Source organism: Nyctereutes procyonoides, unplaced genomic scaffold (genome assembly GCF_905146905.1).
Source record: "Nyctereutes procyonoides isolate TBG_1078 unplaced genomic scaffold, NYPRO_anot_genome, whole genome shotgun sequence".
NCBI lineage: Eukaryota > Metazoa > Chordata > Mammalia > Carnivora > Canidae > Nyctereutes > Nyctereutes procyonoides.
Genome location: NW_026575048.1, coordinates 26,255,804 through 26,278,200, shown reverse-complemented (window position 1 = coordinate 26,278,200; position 22,397 = coordinate 26,255,804). Strand labels below are relative to the sequence as shown.

Sequence of the window (22,397 nt, the reverse complement as noted above, 5' to 3'; positions counted from 1 at the left end):
GTGAGATCCAAGGAATACAATGGTGAATGATGAAAGCAGCTTTCAAGAGAGGACTGAAATCCACAACTTGAAAGAAGAAGCTACATTAACAGAGGAGCCAACAAGAGTTGCCAAAAGGCATCAAGGGATAGATATTTTGAAAGTGGACAATAAACTACTGAGAATGAAGGATCATATGCCCTGAACTCAACACTAGGAAACCAGCATGGTCTCCCAGACAACACCTGCTGACATCTGACCTGTTTCTGCTCCAAACAACTTCTGTTCTAATTCATAAATCAAGGAGAAGCATCAATCAGTGAGATCCAGCGTACATGGCATGAATACAAGGAGGCCATTAATGGTTTCACCAAGTTCACCTTTGAGTCAGTAAAAGAAGCATAAAGTATAACTGGTATCAAATCTCTGCAGAATATGAGGGTCAAAACAGCAATTCTCAACTTCTAATGAATCCATTTAACAGAAAAAAAAAAAGAGTCAACATATGGATCAATGGACTTTAGAAAAAACCATGAGCATAATGCCACACATTACATATAACACTGTACAACTTTAATTATAATAATTTAAAAATATTCATTCAGTGAGAGCAGAGTAATAGAAAAAGGAAGGTACCAAGACTTATGGAACAGAATCCCCGGTGATGTAGGGATTATCTTTTTCTACAGAAAATCTTCTACAGAAGATAACAAATACCAAATCCAAGACTTTCTTCAAATGGTGAGCTTTGGAAAAATTTTAAGTCTAATGTTCTCATATATTTAAAATTGGGGGGAAAAGTCTTATCAATGTACTCTAAATGATCTGGACTAAAAGGATATTAAAAAGCCACAAACTAGTCCCAAATAACCATTAGAGACAAAAACAAATAGAAAGGAACACCATATAAATAGTTTATCATTTGATGCTTTCTCTGATCCCCCACTGACTCTCTGATACCATCTCCCTTAAGCTGCTTCTTTTTTTCCTTTGTGGCACTCAACACACATCTGACATACCATATACTTCTACCTGGTGAACTGTTTATTTGCAAGTACAATGTGAGCTCTAGAGCATAAGCGCAATGAGGAGAAGGCTTTTATTTTGTTCACTCTCTACTCCGGGGTCTTGAAAAATGCCTAGCTCTTGGTAGACAACTGTTTAATAACTGAATGAATAAATATTTAATCAAGTTGTTGTCAACTAGCTCAACTCAGTGATGAGCTTAAGTAATGACTACACCGTCTGGAAGGTATTTTGGAGTACCAGAAGTATAAAGGTGAGAACTAAAACATAATATGGCTGGGTATTCAGTAGCCTTGTCGGAGTTTGTAGAAAAATCTTATTTGTTCATTGGTTCAATAAGAACAGAAAAGCATGTTGCAATATCTACTTTTTGTCACACTCAACTTTTTAATATGGGAAAGCTCAACTACTGTAAAAAACTAAGATGGATCCATTTTGGTATAATCTGCAAAAGCCCCCCCTGAGAATTTTAGAGGAGCTGCATGTCCTGTATGAACAATGAATGGAAGTGAAAGTATTTCAGAGAGGAGCTTCATCTGCAGATGATAGAGGCTTAAATTTCACCCAACACAGAAGGTAAAAAAAAAAAAAAAAAAAAAACATGGCCTATTTTTCACAGGAAATGTGTGATCTTAGCAATGCAAAAATGAAAACTAGTGCTTGGAATAAGTGGCTAAATGTGTGACTTTGTTTGACTTCCACAGTGAGCTAATATTTCTGCTTATGATTCTATTAATCTGTTAACAAACGGAAATTACTTTTAACAGAGGTGCTGTGTTTCTGTCACTAATCTGGAGCAAAGTGGCTGTACTTAGACTGGTTGCATACATCTCGGTATGATAACTCATTTAGTATTATTGCCCAGGCTAAATAAATCCATTTATATTAAACAGCAATCACTTGCCTGTTTGGTCAGTCATATTTTATGAGTAAGTTTGTGAAATAGGGCTGTGTTTATACCACTATAACGGATTTTAGTTATTTAAGGTAAAACTCAGACTGTACTCTTGGATTATAATATGCATCAGTATGTAAAAATGAGAACAAGAATGGAATCTTGATAGGCAACTGCAAAATGTAGGCCAAACAGGAAAATGAAAACCAAATGTATGTTCTGACCAGCGCTGATCACATAAACCAATGCATATCAAATAAGTAATTGATAAACAAAAATCTTCTCTTCTCCCAAAGATCAATATCTCACAATTCCAGTGGCAGACATGCATGGAGATGGGCATGAGGTCCAGGGCAGAGGTCCACCTGTACCATGTACAGAACCGAGCATATGCAACCTGGTGTTGAGTCCAAAGCTTTGAAATTGGGACTGTTTCTGCCGAGCCTACTTATCTCACCTGCTCTGCAACACCTAAACATCTTTCCCAGAGATGTAGGAGTGAAGGTGAATGTTTTAAACAGAACTGAGAGGGTCTAGCACCATCTGCCCCCTCATCCTGCAGCAAATCTCTTGTTCTCTGTCCTTTGGCTACACTTGCATTTCAGCTTCTGGAACATGACTGCTTCCGCCTTCCCCAAGCCTCCTGCATATACTGTTTCCTCTGTCCAAAACGGTCTCCCTCCCCACCCTTTCCCCAATTAAATCCCCAGGTAAACGTCAGTCAAGAGTTTTCCTGGAGGCAATTCGTTCTATCACACACTCTCACAGCATCATAGGACCCTCCTTCCCAGCACTGTCTCATTTGGGTTTTTCCATTTATTTATGAGATGCCTGGGTATCAGTTTCCCTCACCAGACAGTTCCGTGAGGAAGGCCCTTTCTCTTCCCTCAATGTATCTCAGCAGTCAGCACAACTCTGGTATATGACAGTAAGTTCTTCAGCATTTATGGATGAAAAGAAAGAATGTATGAATAAATGAGAAGTTTAACTCATGTCGTCAGAGTCTGGTGTTGAGTGTAAAAGATCTCAGCTACTAATGAAAAGATCACACAGAGACAGAAACACTGAAGAAAATCATTCAGGGGGAAAGCTAATTAGTGCACAGCTAATTGGAACTAAAGCAAATTTGTCATGTACTTTCCTCAGAGTCTAATGTCAGTATGCGGTTTCTTAAACACTTAAATGAATAAATATAAGAGGCTCAGCGGTCCAAGATTTCTCTTTCTACTTCTGCTGCATATTTGTGTTTGTATGTTCCTAATTCTACTAGTCTATGGTAGCTTCTTCTTAAGCTTTTTCTCTCTTTTTTAGCCTTTTGCTCTCCACCACTCTCCCCATTGTGGTGATTAGGATTTTACTCAGTCGTGGTTATTCATCACCTCAAAGACAATTTGCTTTGATCAGAATTATTTCCCCTAGGTATAAATCTCACGTTCTTCATGCCAATTTGCTTTCTTATTTTCTCCCTGGTTAAAAGTAACTTACAGCTTTTCTTAGAAATTTTCTCAGGAGGACACAAGTTTGCTATATTCCATTTTTTTCTTTTTCTTTTTTTAATTTTGAAAGAGGGCTCACTTGGCATTACTGACAGAAATGGATGAAAGAGAAGAAACAAAACTATGATGAAGACACTTGAGCACCTACCAAGACATTGCCCATTCCAACCTTGGAACCCTTCTGTGCAAGGAACACACTGATAAGATCCAGGAGAATTCACACACTGCTCATCTGGACAAGTGCTTGGAGTCAAGCATTCATCAATATCTGAAAAATCAAAAAACTAGGTCACAAACATGTTATCACAATACTAAAGGAAAAAACTTACTTTTCTGATGAAGTTGGTGGGTGGGGAAGGTGTGTTACATCTACATTTTGGTGGAGAAAACTTTAAGTCAAACAGTGGGCCCACACTTACACACCACAGTGATAAAGCATGGCCAGGTATACCTGGATTAAAATAGTTACACACATTCAAAAGAACTTGGCCCCAAACAGTCCAACTGTCAGGATCAGACCTCTCCACCCCGGGAGCTGGCAGGTCCTTGGGGGCCACTTCCTGGACATCAAACCTTTGAAGTAATAGTGCAGCTTGCCAGAAGGAAATATAACGAAGAGGCATGAGAGTGACGAAGCCACATAGCCACCTGGCCAGACATGGATGGCCAGAGAGCTGCAGACAATGGATGCTCTAGGGAAATCCTTGCTTTGACTTCGTGGGCCCAAAAATATCCTAGGTTTGGATAATTTAGAACTTTCATAGGATAGGAATTCCTTGGAGGTGGAAAAAAAACATTAGGAGAGAATGAACTCATCAAATACTTCCAAGAGTTTCCAGAAAACATGGTGATATGATCATATGGTAATATTTTCTAATAAAAATATACCTTATTGTTCACATTCACAGTTAACTGAAGTTCTTCATTATTATTCTTTTCCATGTGAATTGAAAAAAAAAAAACACCTTCAGTACCGTTGGGGCTCTGACACAGGTTAGTACTACAAGGCTTTAGGCATTTTAAAGAATGGTAGAACAACAGAATGGGGGAGAAGCAGGATACAGGAAATGGTTCAAGAGTTTACATGGGTGATAATACCATGGGTATCAGCCCCATTCAAAATGATCATTTTTCTGGAGTTGGATTCTGAATTCAAGTGAGTGGATTTACTGTCTACGTGTTCTCATTTAAACTGTATATAGGTCCTCTCATGCTTAAAATATAAACAGAATTTTCAGGACATAAGCTAAAAAGTGAAATAAATATATAATGGGTACAGTCATTCATTCTGGTAAATTCTCAACAATTATCTCCGCTTATCACTAGACAAGTGTGAAAAGATGCTTAAAGCAAAAAAAAAAAAAAAAAAAAAAAAAAAAAGATGCTCAAAGTTAAAAAAGTTGAAGATGATATTAATAGAATAAGCACCAGGTCAGTGTGGTAATTTTTTTTCCTATCAGTGAAAAATCCTTGCCAATAGACAATGACACACAGTGTTGGTTTTTTCTTTTTCTTTTCTTTTTTTTTTTTTTTAGGTCAGATGTTCTGGGACTTCTTGTTCTACAAAAAGATGAGGCTTGCCAGTTTCATTTTCCAAACAGCATTACATTCTTCTTTGGAAGGAATTTTTTTTTTTTTTTAATAGAACTACAACTGCTAAGTCAGAGAAGGTCATTGAGAAAGGCTGGTCCAATAGATAAGGTGCAATGCTGAGTAATGTAAGACCACATCCCTGAATTCCCCACTGGTCTCACCTCTGCTTGCTTGTCCCCTCATTTAAAGACTAGGGACTACCTGCCTAGGAATACCTTAAGCGAACAAAGTAAGGATGCATGAGATAATGTCTGTGAACTACAAGAGACTCCTTGGAGACTGGCGCTGTTTGAAAGCAACTTTGTTAGTGGCAGCTGAGAAAATCTTCGGTGAGCCAGAAGCCTGGGGACCTTTGGTTCTGGTCCATGACGAAATTAGGAAACAGCCATGTTATTTAGCTCCTTTTTCTTTTCAAGCCATTTCATGGGGGTAGAATTATAGATCATCTACTCAGGGAACCCTGGTAGTATTTCTGTTAATTTCCATACACTGAATATTCCTGAGCAGTCTCCTAACTGCTTCCCACTCGCTTACAGAACTTTCACATTTCTTTTCTATTCCTTCCTACTTTCTATACTTATGCTACTGTTCCTACTTAAGCATTTTTATTTTCCCATCCTGAAACTATATGCAGAACCTAACAATCAGCATTTGACGTTTTTGGGGGAGTGTTGCTGTGCACATAAATGCTTGTCAGGTAAACAAACCCATGCAATTTTTTTTAAAGAACACTTCCACAAATACAGATGGGTCTATGCAAAAACAAAGTCATCGGGGAAAATGGGGAGGTTCTTGAGAACTAGCAAGGTGATAGGCACCACACAAGATATTGCAACAGGCATTTATTCCTATGACAACCCAGAAAGTTAACTTTGCAGCTCCTGTTTCACAGGTTTTAAAAGGGCTCAGTCATTGGCTCCAAGCCAGAGAGTTACTAACGTGGGAGTCGGGAGCCAATGCCATGGTCCTGCCCTCTCCCAGGGCCATGCTGCCTCTCCAGGGTGGAAGGAGGGTCCCCTGTAAGAGGAGAGGGGGATGCTTCACCCCTTGCTGACCCACGGCCCTCAGCTGCCAGGAGAGCCCCCATCAGCTCTGTTCTGATCTGAGTTGGTTAAAGATTCAGTCATGTAAAATGCTCCCACTTCTCTCCAGATCAGAATGCAAGGGGCTGAACAAGGGGCCAGGGGGAGCGGCAGGTGCAGGCTGCCAAAAAACATCTAATTAGCTTTCCCTTCAGGCCTGGGTCATTAGATCCATGAAGAAAACCAACACGGAGGAGACAGGGACAGCTGAGAGCAGCCTGCACCAACTTGTCCATTCCTCCCTCAGCCTGGAAGCCCAGCCGTATTAGAAAACAGGCTGATCTCCAGGCAGCCAGGCAAAGAGCCCCATGGAACTGGCACCATCCACACAGCCTGGCTCCTCAGAAACGTGCTCAGAGACCCCTGCTCCTCTGCCGGCACACCTCCATGGCGGCATCTAAGCAATGTATTTCTTCGTGAAAAGAATTGTTTAAAAAGTATCATGGGTGGTTTCAGATAGAACCTGTATAACTGGGACACAAACATGAGCAGAAAAATTAAGTGGTTAATCATTCTGACCATGCTCCAAAAGCTTTTCAGAACTTTTTTTTTTAATAACACTAGCAAACTCATTAATAAAGAAATTTTATCTAGCATGGTTGGAATTTGACCTGGAGTTAGTCAAGCAGTGCTTCTGTGGAGGGTTTGTAAGCAAATCCCAGAATACACATAAAAGAAAGAAGCTGATAGAGAAAGGAATGTAATAAGGCCAAAAGGTGGGAAACTAAAAATCAACAGTGGGTGAACCTGCACCATGTTCCCAGATGAATGATCCAGATGCTGTAATTAAGTCGGGTTTATGCTAAAATAATCTGCAACTAACTGTTCTATAGTAATTCACTACAAATTCCAGGGAAGGGCAGGTGTTGAAGTGGACAACAAGGAGAACATGAAGATGAAAAATAATCCAGACAAAGCCACTGAAACGAGGCAAAGAGGCTGTGACTCCAGAAGGCAGGAAGAGCTTGGATGAGCTGGTGTCATATACACACTGGCAGAGGAGAGAAAGTACCGGGCCAGGAGCTGAGTGGCCCCGGTTGTGGACTCAGCCCTGCATTTCAGGATCATGTGTATTCCACACTTGGAGGTGGTACAGACTCACCCTCGCAACGGCCTCCCCGGGTCATGCGGTACCCGCTGTCACAGTATTCGCACCGGAAGGCGCCCACGGTATTGATACAGTGCCCTTCCCCGCACACATCTGGCCTCAGGCACTCGTCAACATCTACATGAAGCAGAAAGCAGAATTGTTGAGTTTTATTTCCCACAGTATCATTTCAAACCTGTTCCATCTCCCAGGTCAGTTTGAAGTCAAGAATAAAATAACCGATTCCTGCCACCATCTCTTCAATTCATGTGACGTGTTTCAAAATTGAGTGGTTTTGATTTATGTGAGACCCAAAACATTTAATACCTCGGGCTCTGCACACATCTGACACTCTTCATCTTTTGGAGAAAAGATTCCATTTTGATATCCTCCAGTATCAAGCAGATGACTATGTCATAAAAAGTTCTCAATAATAAATTCTGGGTTGCCTGAATAAGCAGTAAGATTGATGGGATCTTAGGGGAGCTAATAACCCAGATCGGGAAATTCATGCATCGGGAAGAACCCGGACATTACCTATGCAGTTAGTACCCTCCTTGCTGGCCATAAATCCTGCTGGGCAAATACACAAGAAACTTCCCTCAGTGTTTTCACAGCGTCCCTGGGAGCAGAGTTGTTGGACCTGAGTGCATTCATCAATATCTGTTAACAAAAATACAGATAAAAGGATTAGTGCAGTGTAGCATGAAATTCTGTCTCCTTGTTCATTAAATGCTGGCATACTATTCCCTGTGCACCAAACCTTTATAACCGAGGAAAACAATAAAAGGAGACATGATCATACTTCCCAGATACCTGAAGGATGGTTATTGCAAACAGGAAATATGCTTAGGGTGTACTGTTTCAAAAGCTGAAACTACAACTATGATGTTGGTGTTTCTGAGAGACAGATTTAGGTCAACGCAGAAGGACCCACCAGATACATGGAGTCCTTAAAGCAAGGAAATTTGCTGTGTGACTCCCAGGCCAGCTCAGCAGAGATGGCCAGAAATATTGTGAAAGGGACTCTTTCACTTACTGCACACGTGGTTGAAGCTGGACCAGATAATCAACTCCCCCTTTCAACTTTTATACTCTAGGGTTCCAAATAGATTACAGTGTACATGAATTCAAGACAAATAGCTATGGGATAGAGAGGTGGATACTCCTCTTGACCAACCCCACATATATGTACAAAACCAGAAAGCACAATTCACACATCTTGCATAATGGTTAAGGCATATTAAAGTTGTATTAATTGGAATATGCCTTTGTTGCTTTACAATTGCCTTATAACTCTTAGTGCTGAATCTCCTTTTTCTAAAAAAAAAAGAGAGAAGTTAAATATAATGTTAATGTAATGGCACTAAAATGATTTCCATAATGCTATCCATCACTGAGATATTCTTTCCAAAGAACCATGTATGAGATTCTGTGTTTGTAAATTCATTAATAGCTTTGTGCCAGCTTATTTTCAGTTTAGAAGTTGCTTTTATAAATCAGATTTTATGCACTTACATGAATATAAGTCTTTATTGCTACATATAAATATCATTTTGCTAAATATATGTTAGTAGGTAGCTATTTCTATTATTTTATTCTATGTTTTATTATAATATTTTATTATACATAGAAATCTTTGAAAATTGTTTCATCCCCCTTTTTTTTTTCACCTTTATCTAATTGTATTACATTTGGCCAGGTAGGTAGCATTGGACCAGGAGATAAGAGCATCTCAGGAGATTAGCTAACCTCTTTTTGGGCTCCCTTAGTTCAGGGATACAAATTTTTAAAAATTAAGCACAATAACAATTCCCATGATAATTACAAAAAACATGTTCTTAATGTGTAAACAGTTGATATTTAATAATTTCATCTATCACAAGTATCTCTTACCAACACATTTCCTCTGTTGCTCACTGAACTTGTAGCCCTCGTAGCATATACAGGTATACCTCACAGGCAGGTTAATGCAGTGTCCGGCTCCACAGATATCAGGGTTCACAGTACATTCATTGATTTCTTAAAAATAAACAATAGAGGAAAAAACAGACATCAACAAAGATTTCATTGCTTTAAAACCATTCCGGTGGATTTCCTGACTAGTGCATTGTCAGGTATGCAATCAGAAGACAAAAGTCATCTCTAATTTATCCAAAGAAAATAAAAACATTAATTCAAAAAGATACACGTGGACAGCCTGGGTGGCTCAACGGTTTGGCACTGCCTTTGGCCCAGGGCATGATCCTGGAGACCTGGGATCAAGTCCACGTCGGGCTCCCTGCATGGAGCCTGCTTCTCCCTCTGCCTGTGTCTCTGCCTCTCTCTCTGTGTCTCTCATGAATAAATAAATAAAATCTTAAAAAAAAAAGATACACGTACCCTTTTGTTTAGTGCAGCATCACTTACAAAAGCCAATTTCCAACAACTATGTCCAACCTTTTCCAAAATTTCTCATTAATTTTAAAGAAAGATTCACTTATAATCAAAGCCAAACTTCTCAGTATAACTCACTCTTAATCAGCCAATTTCAACATCACCATATTTATACTGATAGAGTATTCTTCCCAATCTTCTCTGCTAAATTCCTCCCTTGTGCTCCTATTGATTCCTCGAGACTTGCTTCTTCTATAAGGCCTGAGCAGATTGGCCCTGAGTCCTCACTTCATTCAGGTACACCCCATGGTAGAGGCAGGGTCATAGGAGTCCATGATGGGTGAAGGACCTCAAAATGAGCTTAATTATCAAAAAGATGTAAGATGGCCTTAATTTCCTGAGGACTCAAAAGTGGCCTTCTAAGAGACTCTACTTAGTCTGTTTTTTTTTTTAAAAGATTTATTTATTTATTTACCATAGACAGAGAGAGAGAGAGAGAGAGGCAAAGACACAGGAGGAGGGAGAAGCAGGCTCCATGCCGGGAGCCCGGCATGGGACTCGATCCCGGGACTCCAGGATCGCACCCTGGGCCAAAGGCAGGCACTAAACCACTGAGCCACCCAGGGATCCCCTACTTAGTCTGTTTTCAATGACCTTTGTAAGGAGTTATAAAGGCATCATGGTGGTAGGGCAGTCCTGCTGGTAGAAGCCCAGGTTTGCAGACAGTGCAAACACAAATCTTGCGCCTTTTCTCAGCTCAAATATTCAATGTCTCATTTTTCTAGATATGTCCCATGAGATAAGGAAAATAAAAGCAAAAATAAACTATTGGGACTTTATCAAAATAAAAAGCTCCTGCACAGCAAAGGAAACAATCAACAAAACTAAAAGACAACCTACTGAATAGTAGAAAATATTTGCAAATAATATACCTCGATAAGGGTTTAGTTTCCAAAATATATAAAGTGCTTATGTACCTCAACACCAAAAAAAAACAAATAATCTGCTTAAAAATGGGCAGAAGACATAAAAAGACATTGCTCCAAAGACCTACAGATGCCAACAGACACATGAAAAGATGTTTAACATCACTCATTATCAGGGAAAATGCAAACCAAAACCACAATTAGATGTCACCTCATACCTATCAAAATGGATAAAATCAACAACACAAGAAACAAGTAGTTGGTGACGATGTGGAGAAAAAGGAACCCTTGTGCACTAATGGTGGGAATGCAAACTGGTGCAGCCACTGGTAGAAAATAGTAAGGAGGTTCCTCAAAAAACTAAAAACAGAACTACCATATGATCTACTTATTCCACTACTTGGTATTCACCCAAAGAATCTAAAAACACAAATTCAAAGGGATATATGCACCCCTGTGTTTACTGAAGCATTATTTAAAACAGCCAAACCATGGAAGCAGCCCAAGTGTCCACCGACAGATGAATGGACAAAGAATACACACACACACACACACACACACACACACACACACAGGAATATTATTCAGCTATAAAAAGAACAAAATCTTGCACCTGAAACAACATGGATGGATTCTAGAGAGTATAACACTAAGCAAAATAAGTCCATCAGAGAAAGACAAATACCATTTGATTTCACTCATGTGCAGAATTAAGGGAACAAATGAACAAAGGAAAAAAGGGACCAAGAAAGAGACTTAACTATAGAAAACTGATGGTTACCAAAGGGAAGTTGGATCAGGGGATGAGTAAAATAGGTCGAAAAGGATTGAAAGTACACTTGTGATGAGCACTGAGTAATATACAGAATTGTTGAATCACTATAGTGTACACCTGAAACTAATATAATACGGTACAGGTTAATTATACTGGAATTTAAAAATTAAAGAAATTTTAAAAAGGAAATAATTCATCCATATGTTTTAATTTTTTTAATTTACTGATTTAACGGTGAATTATAAATAAATACAATGCCTTTCTGTGTGTACAAAACACCAGCTAGCCATTAACATCATGATTGTAAATGCTGTTCCTTTTGAAGTCATTTACTGCACATTTGTAACAGTGTTACCTTGGACTATTATCCCATTGCCATCACAAAATAAAGAATGCTTAAAAGGCATGCTGCTGTGGGTGAGCCCAAATGCCCAAAGACTGGAGCCTCAAGTACAACCAGTTACAGCAACAGCTTTGTTGGAGGGGTCTGTGGTTTGAGTGAGAAGAAAAACAGGTGTGCTACCATCACCAATAACCTACTATGCATTCTGCAGAAGGATGTGAAAAACAGTGCTTTATTAACAAAGACTCACTATGGAAATGACCTAAATTCGGGCTGAGGTTGTTTTCCAAAACCCAAACCACATTCTTCATCAAGTGTTATTCACTGTGCTGTGACTTTAAGACAACTGGTTCAAGTGATTTGCAAAGTCACTAGACTTTAAAAGCAAGCATAGGAATACAGAGCTGCAGTATCTATTTGAATTCACACATTTACAAACTGCTTATACCGTTAGGGAACCTACTTATGCTAATTTATTATCAGAAAAAGAAATTGGTTTAGTCTGTATAACGTAAAATCATGGAAAAAAATAAAATAACTCAAAAGAGTAAAAACATGGGTAATTAACATAACCACTTAAACTTAAGTGACTGGCAGTAATGCAAAAAAATGAATTATGAAGCATATACAGCATAATTATATAATCATTGCCAGGATAGGAAAATGCTTATTTGTTAAAAAATATAGCTGGTTACAAATACAGAATATAACCTAAATTACAATATACACAGAAAAGAAGACAAGAAAGAAAGCTCAATGTTATGATTATGGGAATTGGTATTTTCTGCTCTATATTTTTCTGCACTCTTTAGTGGAATAGTGTGAAAATCCTATCTCTAACCATCTATTCCATATTGTAGGTAGATGCCTTCTCTGCATATTATTGGTATTTACCTTTCTCAATTTCTTTGTAATTACTGATCTTACTTTAGAGTTTTCTCTGCCATTTTCTTACAACACAAGAGACATAATGATCAGATTTGCAAAAAGGGAAATTAGAAGATGAATTAATATAGTAGGGACAAGGATTCAAAACAACTTCAAACGCTGTAAGTCTGGAGTTTTCATGCAATGCTTGAGCAGGACTCACTGCCCCAATGCCAGTACATACCAATTTGTTGATTACCAAATATCTGTAACTTCTCAGGCATATCTTTAGAAAGGAAGTTTTACATGTGTGAACAAAAATCTTCAAAAATATGTGATGTTTAATTCAAATATAATACATTCTGACACCACAGTCTGCCAATATATTTAAATTGTTTCTTCTTACATCAGCTCTAAGACAGGAGAAATACTTAAGAATTGTACTCCTTTGTCTTGGGAAATGAAAAGAATATAATGCTCTTTCCTTCCATCCTAGAATCTTAAATAGAAGCTATGAGGGAATAAATATTTATGAGGTAAGTTTGAGGATCTTTAGCTGATTACCTCACAAAGTACATGGAGATACAGCTTTAAAAATGTTGATCACAGTTGGCAGAATATTAACATATGTAAGAAAATGTTACTCCGACACCACTAGAGGGTACTAAGAGATACATCTGAGGAGTGGATTTTGCTAAAATATACTTGATTCCTACCCTGTTTGTCCCATTTTTTATACAAGTGATTAAACTTTCATCAGTTTAGCATCAGAGCTCCCACCCATCCATCTGTGAGGTAGGACCCCACCCTTCTAAGTGGAAAGAAGAGTTGTAACACCTTCAAAACCCCCTTAGAATTTTTAAAACCAGTCTCCTAACCACCTCTTCCTGTGCTTTCCCCTGCTCTTCTATTAGATTTTCATTCGCTAGGAAGGTTTATTACACAGAAAGGTGAGTCCTGATGGTATTGTCTTGAAGAAGAATTGAAAAAATTCTCTCATTTTTCCTTTTTTTTTTTTTAGGGAAAAAATATTGTATTTTTTATTTTTCTAAGAGGTCACTCATACATAGGGATGTTAACCTGCTCCCACATAATGGATCAATTTATGTTGAAACATTCATTTCCTTGAGCAGACTGTGTGGATATAAGCACAAAAATTATGGCAAAGCCTCACACAGGAAGCCTTAATTACTGATCTCCAGGGGACTCTAGTTAATGAAAATGTCTTGTCTTCTTTAGCATGTTTGGTTTCCCAAAGAGATCATGAAGAGACTCTTCCCACCAGACTCACCCCTAATACCCATTACATGTCCCCTGGTCCTCAGGACCACCTGATCTCCTATTCTACATGCCCCTGAAACAATTTCACCTTCACCAGGTCAAGGACTATATTCTGTTTCTTTCACTAGAGTTCCATTTAGAACTTGGAAAAAGAGCCATGACCAAAAGCCAGTGGAAAACCAAATACTCTATTTATCCCAGCAACAAGGCCAACAGTGGATTTAAGAGTTTGGTATCTTTATTATATTTTTAAAAATGAAAAAGCTTTCGGCAAAATACAAAAATGAGTATACTGACCTTTCGCTTTTTTCATCGGATGATTACTCAAAGTAAATAAATAAGTAAATAAATAAATAAAACCTGGAAATATTAAAGCTTGATAATTTTACATGAAGCAAGAAGCTCATTTTCCATCAGCATACATAGTTCCCTGAAGCTGTAATGACGCCGGCAATACACTTTAGAGACAAACTTTTTAAAGGGGTCAATTTTGAGCTCTGGAAAAGCTCTGATGAGCAAATGGTTTTTATAATGTTTGGGCTATGATAACTACAAAGGTTTCCACAAGGTAGTCATGGAAGTCAAAGAATACTTTCTGGCTGGTATGCAAGGGCCATTGAGGAAGTTTGGGAAAAGGAGGAAGGCATCAAATGTTAACTCATGGAAAGGTTTACAAACATACCCTGGCTTCCTAACTGCCCTACAATGAGCATAAATTGTCCCACAACAATTGAAACAGATGTTTCCAGTTTGTAAATATTTGCCAGAGGTTTGATTTTCCAACCTATCCTTGAACTATTAAGACACTATGCTAAATCAATTTATATGCTGAAATGTATAATCTATTTGGAAACAGTATGCCAATAATGTTGCAAGCCACCAAATCAGCTAAGAGTGAAAAAAATCACACTTATTTCCTGCAAATATGTGGCTCACTTTATAATTAATACATGTCAAAGTGTGTATGAAGAAATCTGAAAAGGTTATATTTCCAACCTCACTACCATAAAGATATCATCCTTAAGCAATGTGGAGCTGATTTTATTTATTTTAGATAAGATTCCTATGTATTATTCTGTTCCTCTCTTCAATTTAGGAGACAAAGTAATAGTGACAAGTAAGATTTATCTCCTCTGTGTTTTAGGGAAAAAAACATTGTATAACATTCCTGACAGAGCCAATCAGATTGCTCCCTCAGTCTATATGTTTGGCTTTCATATCAAACCAATGGGAACATTTATAGCTTGATTTAGATTAACTTTGATACAAAACAGTCTTCTTGTTCTAGTGTAGATTACTGATTATTGTGTAGCTCTAAAGCTGCAACCATTCTAATTCAAAGACTATAATATTCTCCCCATGGATTGTTTCAGATTCTTCTACTATAAGAAGCAGAAACACCTACAAACGTTGGATAAAATTTTAATGTCACTTTGTTCCTGGAAGGAAATATTTGTGCTTCAAACATGTGATAGCAGATGTTAACCCTATATCTCTGCCAAACTCCAATTAAGCTGTCTTCTAACAACTTCATAGAGCACAGCTACCCTTTTTTTTTTTTTAAATCAGCTCTGTAGTTCAGCTGAAGCTAGGTAATTTCAATTTGTTATTCCTCACACAGCTGCATTTAAGTAGCAAAACTGCATTTATCTAGCCAAACTTAATTAACCTCTACAAAGCTAGTTTGCAAAAAGTCTACCCACTGAAGTCAGCCATTATTAAAAAGGCACAAAACAGTATTTATACACTGGAAAAGAGAAATATAGAAATACAGTATTTAGACCTAGTAAATTACAATGTCATGCTGCTATTTTCCTTTTTAATAATGAGGTCAACAGTGAGAAGATCCTTGCCGTCTAAGATGGTTTATTACATCTTTGTATATCATGTTGCAGTGCATAGCAAAGTCTCTTATAGAGACTTATAGAGTCTCTCCATAAGAGGCTCTGCTTAATAAAGTGAGCAGATGCATAAATCACTCATAGGGAAGAACTGTTTTAGCCATGGTTATATATTAAAAAAATTGTTTCATTGTATCACTCTAGAGGTACTCAGAAGATCTGATATTTCTCTATCACTTAACTCAGTGTTAAGAGTAAAACCAAAGAGCAATTGCCATGCAATTACTGGGGAAGGCTATGGCTCTGGGTACAGGTGCCCTAAACTGAGTAAAAATGCATTGTGGTCCATGATGTGACTCAGCACTCGTTTGCAAGTTCATTTCATCTTGGAACATACAGATGCTTTAAAAAAAAAAAAAAAAGATTTTTTTTCTTATTTGAGAGAGACAGCACAAGTAGGGTGGAAGGGTAGAGGAAGAGGGAAAAGCAGACACCCCGATGAGCAGGGAACCCGAAGCAGGACTACATCCCAGGACCCTGGGATTATGACTTGAGCCAAAAACAGAAGCTTAACCAACTGAGCCACTCAGGCACCCCAGGTGCTTTATAAACACTTTCCAGGGAACCTGGGTGGCTCAGGTGGTTAGACAGTCAACTCTTAATTTTGGCTCAAGTCGTGGTCTTAGGGTCTTGAGATCAAGGCCCCCGACAGGCTCTGCACTGGTCATGGAGCCGGCCTGGGAGTCTCTCTCCCCCTCTCCCTCCCCACCCTACCACCAGCACCATACCACCCCCACCCCATCTGGCTTGCACATGCACTCTCTTTCTCTCTCAAAAAAAAAAAAAAAAAAAAAAAAAAAAAAAAAGCCCAAAACACTTTCCAGTCTGACATCTCAATTCAAATATCTAAGAGAATTTACATCCACATTTTGGAGAAAATTGCAAAAGTTTTTAACATATAAAAATTATATATTTTAAAATATTTTATATTTTTATGTAATTTATGTAATTGTACTGTTTTATAACATAAACATATATACATATTTAAGGTGTACAATTTGATGTTTTGATATATACACACGTTGTGAAATGATCACTATAATTCATCTAATTAACTTACTAAGCACATTTTTATTTGAATAATTATACATATCATGTTTCTGAGGAAGGAATATTTTAAGAAAGGCTGCAAACTCCTCTATTAGCTCCTCTTGTTATATACTGCCAATCTCATCCTGACCTTAAGTTGGCATGATGCATCTTAGTGATCTTTTTCTGGCCATAAAAATATTTGTCCACTATACAGTATATGGAAAATAATCTACAATATCCCCAAACCTCTTAGATCCTACTATAAAAAATAATCACTGCTAATATCTGGCATATTTTCTTCCAGTATTTTCTCAATGCATGTCTCTTTTATATAACTGGTATAGTTACAGTACAGTACAATCTACATTACAGTACAGTAATGTATAGTAATGTACAGTCTACATTCCTTCATTTTCATATGTTTCATCTTGTGTTCAACAGTATTTTCTGACCATTTTCTGCTAGATTTAAAAAAAAATTCTTCTAAAATACTGTATTTGATGGCAGTGTAATGTTTCAATGTATAGATGTAGCATAATGATCTACTTCCCTATAGTTAAATGTTTAGATTATTTCTACTTTTTCTCTATTACACCTGATGCCGTGGTAAGTATCCATTTATATAAATCATTATCTTAGTCTTCAAGGACATTATTTCCTCACACTAGATATTTTAATATAGGATCACTGAGTCAAAATTCTCAACATTTTTAAAACTCTTGATACATTATGCCAATTTGTGCTTCCCAGAAATGTTGAACCAGTTTACATTCTTTCACAGCAATGTGTTTGACCTCAATTTTACTCAAGTAAAAATTAAATGTTAATTTGATAATAATTTTTTTAATCTGCATTTCTCTGATTACTGGTAGACATTTCCTATTATGTTTTTTTCTATAAATTATGTTATTTTAATATTTCCTCATTTTTAAAAAAAGGTTTTATTTATTTATTTGATAGAGCAAGTGAGCACAAGCAGGGGGAGTGGCAGGCAGAGGGAGAGGGAGAAGCAGGCTCCTCGCTGAGCAGGGAGTCCAATTCAGGGTTTCCTCCCAGGACCCTGGGACCATGACCTGAGCCAAAGGTAGACGCTCAACCAAATGAGTCACCCAGGTGCCCCTTCCCACTTTTCTGTTAGTATTTTTATTGCTAATTTATAAGAGCTCACCATATTTTAAGGATAGTAATTTTTATGCTGCTGATTTGTTTCACATTATGATAAATGTTCATAATGTGTCACTGATTAAAATTATTATAAAGAATTTTGAAAATATATAAAAATACATCAAAGAACAAAGATTATGACCCTATTAACTGGTGATAGTTGAACACTTTGATGCACTGTATCTCTTTCTGTGTTTGTAAACATTTAAAAAAGAAAGTTGAAATCATATTATGTTCTGCATCGCTTATTTTTTTTTAATATTTTATTTATTTATTCATGAGAGACAGAGAGAGAGGCAGAAACACGGGCAGAGGGAGAAGCAGGCTCCATGCGGGGAGCCTGATGTGAGACAGGATCATGCCCTGGGCCAAAGGCGGTGCTAAACCACTGAGCCACCCAGGATGCCCCACATTGCTTATTGTGCCATAAGTATCTCCTCAAGATAGTAAATATTTTTTACAACATTAATAGCTATGTGATATTTCACTGTATATGTACCATAATTTATTTAAACATTCCTCCTTTTTAACAGTATTTAGATTATTTCCAAATATTTGCTGTTATCACTAACCCTGCCATGAGCGCTACCTTATACATCTGATACAATTTTGATAGTCCATTCAAAAGGAGGCTCTCCCTCATGTCTCCTGCACAGGCTGTATAACATAATACCACACCCACCTGTTACTTGCGTAGGTGCAATCACTTGGCTGGCACTCGATGTAGAAGCTTCAGGAGCTATTTCTACAGGCACAGGAGGTGACGTTTTTTCAATAACTACTGTATGAGGAAGGAAAGGATGGAAAAATTAAAGTCTGTTAGATGTTTTAAGATCCCATCCCAAAATGCAAGCATAATTTAAGTCTAATAGCATATCACAGTTGTACTTGGATAATTAAGGACTCTTACAGATCCCTAAAGCTCGTGGTATTCAACATTAGCAAGAATATATGAGAACAATTCAGAAGCCAAGAAAAATGACCCTTCATCAAATGATGACCCTCAAAAACACTCTAATAATATGTAACTACCCTGGCCACAGAAAATTGTGAGAATCTTATCTTCCTTTTACCATTCTAAAACCTACATGACCAACCCCACACTAACATTATAAGTATATTAAGATTCTTAAGTATATGTTTCATATGGCACTTCACTTACGCATTCTAATGATTTATTGAATTTTTTTTAAAGATTTTTCTTTATTTATTTGGCACAGAGAGAAAGCACAAGCAGGGGGAGGGAGAATCAGGCTCCCTGCAGAGGACTCGATCCCAGGACCCATGAATCATGACCTGAACTGAAGGCAGACAGACGTTTAACCAACTGGGCCACCCAGGTGCTCCAATTTATCAAACTTTAAAATCAAAGACAAAAGAATCCTTATCTTAGTCTTTTATTTGTTCATAATACTCTTGTGAATAGCACAGATCAAGAGAGGTTACCTGGAAACTGTGGATGTAGATGAATAGTTGAGATGCCTGGAGAGAGCTGGGGTTGACCAGGCTCAAGTTTGGTTTTCTCTTGATCCAATGAAGGTATTTCCTGGATTGGTTGTATTAATAAGAAAAAAGAGAGAGAAAGAGAGAGAGAACTGAAAGTGGGAATTATTTTTAGTTTTCACATTATTACTATCTTTATTTAATTCTACTCTTAAGACAGCAACAACCATCACAGGACACTGAACAACAACCTGTGCAATCCTGTGCGAAAAAAATATCTATTTGCAGTGTTGTTGTGCCACTGCTGTAGCAAGCCTTTGATTTCCACAGCAGTGCTGACCCATGTACACACCCTTATCCAGGGTACCCACAGGAAAAGGTCCTATCAGACATTTTAAACAAATGTGTTGGCTCAGGGGCCCACATCTGGTCTCAAATAAGGCAACATCAACCCCAAAGGAGAACTAGACTGTCATCTCATTGACATGTGGCTCTGCCCTAGGAAGATGACCAGCCACAGTATGCATAGTAAATAATGGGTATAGCACATGTGTCATAACCAAAAACACATAGTACATTAAAATATTTTAAGCTAGGCAGTCATTAAGGCCTTTCTGAACCTCCCATCTAGTAACTTTGCACCTCCAGCTCTCAGCAGAGTGGTAGTCAAGCAGAGTGACAAAAAAAAAAGGGTGTGGGGGGGAACTCCAAGAAGCACCAGCGGCCTCCTCATGCGTCCTGTTGCCCAATCCTGTCCTCGGGACCAGAGGTGAAGAAAGAGACTGGCACCTGTGGCTCAGCTTCCAGTTCCAGCCACCCAGGACTCCTGTGGGCTCTTTCATTTTTCCTTCCAAGCCCTACCCATCTGCACTGCTCTTTACATCTGTTGACCTTTCCATACCCACAGCCCCGGTCTGGACTCTCTCTCTCTCCTATTTATTCTAATCATCTAACTGATTAGAACTCCCTCTGCTCACTGGTTCAGTTAATCCTACTGTGATTTATCTTCCAGAAATACTGAGCACTTAACTACTTTTTCCCCTTCTTCTTAAGAATACAGACTAGTCTTTTACTACCTATTAAATTGATTTCAGTCTCAACTGCAGCCCATGGTCAAGGCCAGCAAGGAGCAGACCATCATTAGATGTTTATGCACTCCTGGAACTCAGACAGAATTTCCCCCATCAGCATGGGGCAGCAGACTTTCCAATCAATGGGAAGTCTTCTCCACTTGACAAATAGAGTCCAAGAGAGGAGCACAGTATTCCACCACCAATGATAACAGCAGTTTGGATCCCAAGCCTTCCAAAGCAGGCCCAAGTTCTCTTTCTAATCAAGCCTCTCATGCCCCTCTAAAGGACCTCTTGCTGTCTTCTCTGCTGCACCTTTGCACATATAATTTCCCACCCATGGGCTACCCTGCTTTCTCTTCATCAATATTTGTATCATGAGATCTTTGCGAGGAGTCAAGCCTGCAAAGACTATGAGTACATTCTTCCCGCTGCCTCATCTCCAAAAAATTTACAGTGTGAGTATACGAGAAAACGTTCAAGCCTTCTTTCAGATCCTAATGAGAGTTACCATAAACTCAATCATCAGCAGTGAAGAAGACAGAGGTTATTAAACAAGATGAGGTTATCAGGTACCTGGCAGGCCTGCTCATGCACTAATGATTCCTTCCACAGATCAAACAGAACTGAATTAAAAAACCGACAAAACTGCAAACTACTGCATACCACTGACCTTTAGAAACAGTATCCAGGAGCTGCACACGTGCATATAAAATATGCTTATGTGCTGTACTTCTTTTGGGGTCAACATAACAGTCTTCTTTGTTGGGTGCTATTACTCTAAAATCCTACTTCTTTGTTGTCTGGATCTTTTCAGCACTTATGTTAGAACTCTGAAGCTATTCTAGCCTGTATTCATAAGCTAAATATTTTTAAAACTATTTATAATAATCTATATGTGACATCTAAATTCTAACAATCATTCTTGTCTACTGAGTGACACATAAATGTATGAAGATTTAATGATCTAATTTTCATGCTATTAAAGAATCAAAGACTCAGATGGGGAACAATATTACACAAATAGGACTTAAATCCAGCCTATAACTATCTTTCCTGTGAATAAATCTCACAACTCATGGTCCCATTTTATGCCAAAAAAACCAAGAGGCTGATTAAATTTCTCTCCGAAATTTCTAAGAACCAATACTCTAGTATTGGATTATAACTTCCAAGGGTAAGCTCTGTTCTTATTTTAATGTAATCAAACATGTATGTTAAATTTTAGTTAAATTAAGAAGTACTTTGCTCAATATATATGCACCCTAAGAATTTACAAGTGCAAACATACATCAGAACCTTTCTTTCCACTCACAATCAAGGCCATGAACTGACTCAAATTCTGTTTAAGCCCTGATTCTATTGGTCCCACCTTTTTCTCTTTCTAGAATTTAAGTTCCATGAGAACAAGGAGTTTGGTCTCATTTGATCACTATTATTTTCCTAGCACTCAGGATAGTGCCAGTTACAAAGCAGGTGCTCAATAAATATCTCTTGAATGAATGCTATATTTCCTCAAACCAAATAATGAATAATAGGTATGTTGCTGTACTTAAGTCTAAAAAAAAAAATCCACATGTACTCTAAAAGAAAATCATTTTGACAGTAAAAAAAATTTTAAAAGTTAAAAAAAAAAGAGAAAGAGACAGACTTGCAAATAATGAATAAATTACCTTTTCAGGGGGTGCAGTCGCCACTAAAGCCAAAAAAGAAAGGAGGACATTAGTACAATTTAGGTCAATCCACCACATAGTTAAATTTTTAAAAAGCAATAAAAGTCCACTATTACTCCAAAAGAATTAAGAGTCAAACAAAATCAAATGCAGAATTATGGTCATCTACCATTTTGGGGAATTTTACACATGACCAACAGAAAACCTATCCATGCTGTATAATTCCTTAACTACAAAAGTTCGTTTAGATGTGATGAAATTCTTTCCAACTCCCTCATTAACTGAAAAGGTTAAAGGAAACAATACTTTCTGGTACATTATTTTATGCCTAATCTCGATTTTACAGAACTTTCCACATCAAAAATTTTTCATTAATTGGCCACGTACT

The 22,397-nt window shown here is 37.8% G+C and overlaps 1 protein-coding gene across 8 annotated transcripts in view; it reads right to left on the bottom strand.

Moving 5' to 3' along the window:
- Positions 1-22,397, bottom strand: part of LTBP1 (latent transforming growth factor beta binding protein 1) — a 389,672-nt gene that overhangs the window by 104,469 nt on the left and 262,806 nt on the right. For all 8 annotated transcript variants that reach the window (XM_055327297.1, XM_055327298.1, XM_055327299.1 and 5 more), the window contains 7 exons: positions 22,010-22,032; positions 19,270-19,369; positions 18,506-18,604; positions 9,055-9,180; positions 7,696-7,821; positions 7,174-7,296; positions 3,545-3,664 (listed from right to left, as the gene is read on the bottom strand). In XM_055327297.1, the coding sequence (XP_055183272.1) occupies positions 3,545-3,664; positions 7,174-7,296; positions 7,696-7,821; positions 9,055-9,180; positions 18,506-18,604; positions 19,270-19,369; positions 22,010-22,032 (717 nt within the window). The remainder of the gene's footprint in view (positions 1-3,544; positions 3,665-7,173; positions 7,297-7,695; positions 7,822-9,054; positions 9,181-18,505; positions 18,605-19,269; positions 19,370-22,009; positions 22,033-22,397) is intronic.